Source organism: Etheostoma spectabile, chromosome 20, assembly GCF_008692095.1.
Source record: "Etheostoma spectabile isolate EspeVRDwgs_2016 chromosome 20, UIUC_Espe_1.0, whole genome shotgun sequence".
Lineage (NCBI taxonomy): Eukaryota > Metazoa > Chordata > Actinopteri > Perciformes > Percidae > Etheostoma > Etheostoma spectabile.
The window spans coordinates 12,606,892-12,614,034 of NC_045752.1; the positions used below are offsets into that span (position 1 = coordinate 12,606,892).

General features: G+C 37.5%; 2 protein-coding genes across 6 annotated transcripts in view; both read right to left on the minus strand.

Annotated features, from left to right (window-relative positions):
- Positions 1 to 7,143, minus strand: part of LOC116670158 (sodium-dependent lysophosphatidylcholine symporter 1-B) — a 223,924-nt gene that overhangs the window by 106,310 nt on the left and 110,471 nt on the right. The gene's annotated exons all lie outside the window — the stretch shown is intronic.
- LOC116670159 (probable palmitoyltransferase ZDHHC14) overlaps positions 1 to 7,143 on the minus strand; it is a 47,134-nt gene that overhangs the window by 26,765 nt on the left and 13,226 nt on the right. For all 5 annotated transcript variants that reach the window (XM_032500547.1, XM_032500544.1, XM_032500548.1 and 2 more), the window contains exon 3: positions 4,845 to 5,005. In XM_032500547.1, the coding sequence (XP_032356438.1) occupies positions 4,845 to 5,005 (161 nt within the window). The remainder of the gene's footprint in view (positions 1 to 4,844; positions 5,006 to 7,143) is intronic.

Sequence of the window (7,143 nt, forward strand, 5' to 3'; positions counted from 1 at the left end):
CTTGCTTTGGTGTTTGTAAAGCATTAAAAGTTTAATAAAGAATGGTTCACATTAGAAAAGATCCTTTTTCTTCTATGTGGATGTACTCCCCTAAAAAAATCACTGCAGTAGTCGAGAATGATTTATTATTTTCAAACAGAGCTATTCATGTAATCTTTTAAAAATTACTTTTTCTTTTTTCATATATGTATATCGCAGAGGAAAACAATATCGCAATGTAAGATTTTTCCAATATCGTGCAAACCTAATCTGGTGGTTCACGGCAAACCACCCTGACGTCTTTTGCATCATCCGACGGATTTCAGCAAACCAAGGTTGCACTGGCGCCACAGAGGGAAGTCACATATTGTAAATCTACATTTAGATACGTCCATTGCCTGGGTGACTCATTTATATTTGGAATAAAGAAAAGTTTTTGTCCTACATCAGTGAAATCTATTTAATTTATGACAGTCCATCACTACGATATAAAAAAAAAAAAAAATGATTTTCAAAAAAAACTATTGCGTCTGGGTAACTATTAAACCACTCACTCCGTAACATGAATGTCCCATTCCCAGTAATGGTATTATATATGTGTTGGTAAATTTTTCCTGCTTGACAATCCCATTTTGCAGCAATACAATTGAAGTGAGATGAACAAAAAGAAATTTTATCTTTATCGATAAACAGACAAAGTTCCCAAAAACCAGCATTTTCTAATGATTTGAATAAACCTTTACACTTCATTTTAAATGCCAAACATTAACGGAGAGCATCATTAAATCACCCAATCAAGGATCCCCTAAACAATGCTCAAGCTTTATACAAGCAGCATTTTACGCAGCTATTAAGTTATGTTTGTTAAAACATTATACACTTTGACGGAGTAGAATGTGTCACTACCAATGGTGGTAAGGTACCCTCTACAAAGCATAAGGCAAAAAACAAAGCGGTGGGTAGCACTCCAAGCTCCGAGGCAAACACTACCATTTTCAACCCATACATACTACATAAATGGATATATTTTTGGCATCCATGAGTTTCTATTCAGATAAACAGTCTTGGAAAATACCCACAAATATATATTTAAAAAAATGATGCGCTTCAGAGCACTGAAGTCCCCACCTTTAAACACCCTTACTGACTGCTCCTTCAGTCATGAAAAGCCTAAATGTCATTGCATCCTTTACTGATGTGCCTATCCTTCTTCCAGCAGCACAAGCTCTAAGCCTTCCAAAATATATTTTCCCTGCTGGCCTCAAGTCTAGCTGACAGCTTTGGAAAAACCATGAGGCTGCCTTGACATTCACCAGCTAGCTTCGGCCATATACGGTGGACCGAAGGAAACAGGCAGCTCTGACCATCTCTCACTCTGATTAACGCTTCAGAGAATCTCTTAAATTTGGCATGTGGTAGCTGAACTGATGCCAGCCTGTATAGTCCTGCCATATCGGGCAGGCAGGCAGACATGCATAGACATCCAACACTGAAGAGAAATCAACTCTTGTCTCTATCTCAAGCAGGAATAAACAAGCTGTGCTTCCTTTCCTGACCCCACACTCCTTCCATCAGCCCTTTATAGGTGCAAAGGAATACACTGTAAAGTAATAAAGATACTGAGAATGAAGATAATGCATGCAGACTTACGTTTTATATGATTTAAGTATGTCATATTTGATTTTGTTTAAGGTAGGCTATACTTCAGACCACATACACACCACCTTTTCACAGACATTTGGCAGACATCAGAGAGATCTGCTCAAAATCATGACAGTAGAGACCTAGCTATCAGCTTTCCCTCCAGGAGTACAGGGAGCATGAGAGACCTTGATGTCTCATATTGCACAGACATTAGGTCCCCCATTGTTTAGTCAATAGATCAATGAAAGCGGTGTCAAACTTGAGCCTAGCTGTACATCAAATTGCAAATCAAAAAAGTAGCAAGTGAGCATATGGAAAACAAAGCTCCAAGTGATAAAGAGCCATGCATTTGCATGACTGCTTCAAGACAATTTTTCAAAAAGAAAATAGTGGTAAAAGTGGTAAAAAGAGAGAAAAAGGGAGAAATAAAAAAGAGAAAGGCACACATGTTTCCTCCTAGAACACATTGTGAGGCTGGTTGGTGTTGGGGCTGGGGTTGGATGATCAGGCTAAGAGCTAACAGATGTGCTACTAATGGTTTGTATTTCAAGCTGCCATGCCACGGCTTGAACCAAACACCACTGCACAGATCTGGACTAAGAAAACAGAGGAGATGGTTTGAAAAGAAAAAGCAATGGGAGGTCTAAGTAGGGACACCAAACAACAAAGATTGACAGACAGAAAGAAAGAGCAAGAGTGCAATATGCATCTCTATTAAATAAATGTTTCAACCTTTTTACTAGCAGTGGGAAAATGCAGCGACCTTTAAAACTTAACTCCAACATTCCTAGCTGATGGATACAACCCCCCTGAAGTATTTATGTGTTTGTTTGTTAGTGTATAAAATGCCTATGCTATAACAAGCCAGGTTCTTTCAAATGGAAGACAATGGGACCAATAATAGCACCAACACTGAAGCAGTCTATTAGTCTACTGGCAGCCATTGGATTGGATGTGGATGTTTCAGGGAAATACTACAGATACCTAAGGGCATGGCAACTACAAGCTATTCTTCAATTGAAAGAAGTTTAACCCAATTCATGTGAACATTCATTTAAATCTTTTCATGGATTTTTTTAACATCTGAATGCATGTGTTAGAGATGCCCTGAACTCCATTGCGAAGCTGTTTCAGATCCTTGCAAACACACATCTCAGAAATTGAGCTAGTGAGAAAAATGTGGAGATAACTGATCAACCGAAAAAAGAAAAAACACAACATTTTCCTTTAGGAAGACGCTTATCTGTTCTATCGTATCACCACCTGTGAACACACAGATTCAGCTACAGGCAAGCAGCAGCATGAAAAATCCTTTGTCTGTGAACAAGAGATTCCCGTTTAGAAACAGCCAATTGCTTCACATGGATATGCACAGCAGAAAAGCTAATTGGGATGAAATGATGGTAGAGAGAGAGGCAGAGTGTGGTATTTAGGTCAACATTGTTCATATTTTCAGTCTTGAATTTGTTTATCCTCTGAAAAAATGCTCGCCAATAAAGGCAAGGCAGCTTGATTTGTAAAGCACATTTCAGCAATAGTGGAATTCAAAAGTGCTTTACACAAAAACAGTTAAAAAAACAAAACAAAAAACAAATAAAACACAAAAATATGAAGTTAAAAAACAAAACAGATAAAACACAAGAATAAAAATTACAGTGCAGTATAAGAAATTAAATATTAAAGAAATAAAGCATGATACTTTTGCACAGTGCCGTTTCAGCCCACTGCTCCAAGCGCTCTGTACTTTGCCTTTCTTCCAAAAGCTTTTAAGTCTCTTAATGAGATTAATTAAGCCAGTCCAGTTTGTTTAATGAGGCCCCAGTGGCCTGAAGCATGGAAAGGATTGCTAGGAAATAAAAGCTTCACATTCCAAATAAAAAAAGGACCAGTTTTGGGATGAGGGTTTAAAAAGTTAAACCAGTGAGTAAAGTGGTAATAATCCATTTAGCTACAGGGCACCAGAATACGTTTGGAGAATGGCGATTCAGTCCCGCAATTTGCTAAACTGATATTATTTCCAGTGTAAATTCCAATCCAAAATGTCCTTGATTGTCTCCTAACCTCCACAGAAACAGGCCTTATGTAGCAGACTACACTCTGACCAAAGTTTAACACTCATGGCTGATGGTTGCATTTACGCAGTACAAATTGTCAACTGCTTTTACATCATCTTTTTTAACATTTGCTTTGATCAAGTTAGCAAGCCTTACATTAATGGCTCTAATTTATAATAAAAACATCAAAACAAAATGTAAATACTTCAGAGCTTCTTCTTATCAATGACTCTGATGAGGAATGCATCACATCCATTTTTATAGCTATAGTGACATCTCTCAAATATAATGTAAATTGTAGAGAAAAGGAAGCCTTGAATGTGCATTTGACAACTTTTTACTCTCAATGTTTTACTAGATACTAGCTATGAAATTGCATTGGTAATACAAATCTGCTACATTTGAACAGGGGCTGCATCCAGATACTGGGGTTTAATGAAATTAATTTCAAATAATTTTTTTGATTTCTCTATATGAATCTCATGAAAAGGCTAAATCCAAATCGCAAACTGTTGTCTCGATTGTTTCTGACTCAGGGCCAGCTACCGTCAATGCTGTGACGCTGGCAATTCAGTTACACCATATTGTGTGGTTCCTAATGCGCCAACAGTTTTACCTTTCAGATCACAAATTAGATTCAGAAGTTATCCAGATTAAATTTACAAGTCAGGTAATACATCAGAGAAGGTGGAGCGAAATAAACAGATCAAAGGCCATTTATTTGACGTAGTACCAATACTTCACATCAGCCTGAATGCAGAGAGCCAGTAAAGTCAGTGGAGGCTTGATCCCCATTTTTTTGGCTACACAGTTTGAGAAACTCCAGACAGATCAGCAAGATAATCTGGCACTCTTTTTAGGAGGTTGTAAAGGCACACATTAGCTTCCATGGATCTGTACTACGCAGAGAGGCTTACTCAAAGACAAATACCGTATCTAAGATAGACGTAACCACAGGATCAAACAGGGAGGAAGAGCCTGGGGATTCAAAATACAATAATTGAAAATAGAGGGTGAAATGATAAACAAGGGTGGTCAGATAATACTGAAATAGTGAGAAGAGAATCCAGGAGAAGCACCAAAATGCAGATGCAAAGAAAGAAAGCCTAAAATAATGTGTTTTCATGCCCATTTTTCATATCTAAAATAATTCAATTAAAGTCTTACCTATTTGCCTCTCCAGGTCAGCTGCTTCATCTGGGGTGGCCCTGGGCAGCACCCCTGGGTCACTGAAGCTGGTTCTCAAGAGTGTCCCCAACACAAACAGAAACAGCACACCGCCTATGACTGGGATGACTGGGGTCAACTGCAGCGCCAGGAACGGACAACTGGAAGGGCAGGAAGAAAAGAGAGACAAAGAGAAATAAGCAAATAGACAGGAGGAGACACAGGGTTCTGCCTGACCAGTAATGCTTAGCGTAGTAGTAAAAACCTGAAGGTTCAAACATTGAGTGTCTTTGAGGACTACTGGACAAACTTGATCTGATGGCCTCAGGGGCTTGTGTCTGTATGCCCAAATACAGCCTGCTCTTTCAAGCATAAATGTGCACATAACACACCTGTACAAAACACTTAATGGTACTCAGTACTGCAAAGTTTAAGAAGTGTTAATACCTGCAACTTGTTAATGAACAGTAAGTGGATATACAGAAGGGTCAGTCCTCTGTGTTGTAATCTGTTCTATTGAGATAATTTAGCATAATCCCATTAAACGTCCAACGGTGCGGAATGTTATTACTGTAAATCACATTTAGTCCCATAGAGGGGGGGCACAGGCTGCCTCATCCCATTTCATTTGTTAATCTCTGGTCTATTGGATTGAGTTTGGGGTCAACAGAGAGGTGCCATTCCACACATGGTAATGGCACATGAAGGCAGTGAGCATGTCGTAACCCTATGTCTTCAGGGATGCTGTTGAGATTTGCAAAATAGTACTGTGAGTTGAGCCAAGGCTCTTGTTCATCAACTCATCTATTGAAATAAAGTGTCATATGCAAACAGGTTGGGTTAATCACCCCTTTAAATTTTGACTAGGGCTGCAACTAACTATTATTTTCAGAGCTGATTCATCTTTTGATTATTTTCTTGATTAAGCCATTAGTTGTTTGGTCTATAAAATGTCAGAAAATTGTGAAAAATGTGGATCAGTGTTTCCCAAACGCGCAAGATGACGTCCTCAAATGTCTTGTTTTCTCCACAACTCAAAGATATTAAATGTACTGTCACAAAGGATAGAAGAAACTATAACATAGTCACATTTAACAAGGTGGAATCAAATAATTTTTACTTTGGTCTTAAAAGAATTACTCAAAATGACTAATTAATTATCAAAATACTTGCCGATTAATTTAAAAGTTGACAACTAATAGGTTAATCTTTGCACCTCTAGTTTTGACCCCATTTTTTGGGTGCTGAAAATATGTATCAAATACATTTGTCAAGTGACTTTAGAGGAAAGTGGGTCCTTTAAGTGCAGGTATAGGTGATTAGTAATTATATGTAATGCATTATTGCACCGTTTGTTTTGCAAGGAGGCCGAAATACATTGAATGATAAACCAAAAAATGGAGCTGATTGGTGGGATAGGTATTACAGCTATTCACTAAGTGCATTGGACTGCACTACATGATTGACAGCAATTTAAAAATCAATGCAGAGAAACGATGACTACAGATCATGTACGCTGAAGATTCTTAAAGTGACAGTGATAGCTATAATAAAGCAACAGAGGTCAACCATTGTGGTTGTCAACCATAAAATGATTCAACCCCATTGTATAACTAATGTTACAGAAATGCTGCACTAAAGCTTTTATTTGTTCATTTTTTTACAAACATTTTACGCTTTAAAGCCGTACTTTAACCCTCATGTTGTCCTTGGGTCAAATTTGACCCTTTTCAAAAAGCTTCCATATAAGTATTTTCTTTCATCCAAATTGTAAAAAAAAATAACTTGGATGGTTCCCTACAACGCTTTTCACAAGTAAAATAAATGCTCACTTTACTATTTGTTTTTTTAATTAAATGTTATTAGCCTGAATGCCAGCCGAACCTAGCCCTCCCACAACGTTTGAGGTCGGAAGTTCATATTCTGACTAGAATCTGAGTATGACCACGTCAGGCTACAGTTTTTTTGCATTTGAAAGAACAAAAAACAAAAGAACGTTGATAAAAGTGACAAAAATGTTGGGGGGAAAAAACAACTTATACATCAAAAAGTGACTAATACGACGAAGAAAGTGACAAAAACATTAATAAAAGCGATAAAAGTGTCAATAAAAAGTTTGTATTTTAAATTTTGACCCAGAAAAATAGAAAGTTTCCTGGTTGACTGGAAGACAACACAAGGGTTAAAGTGCTCATATTATGCTTATTTTAAGGTTCATAATTGTATTTAGAGGTTGTACCCGAATAGGTTTACATGGTTTCATTTTAAAATAACACCATATTTTTGTTGTACTGCACAT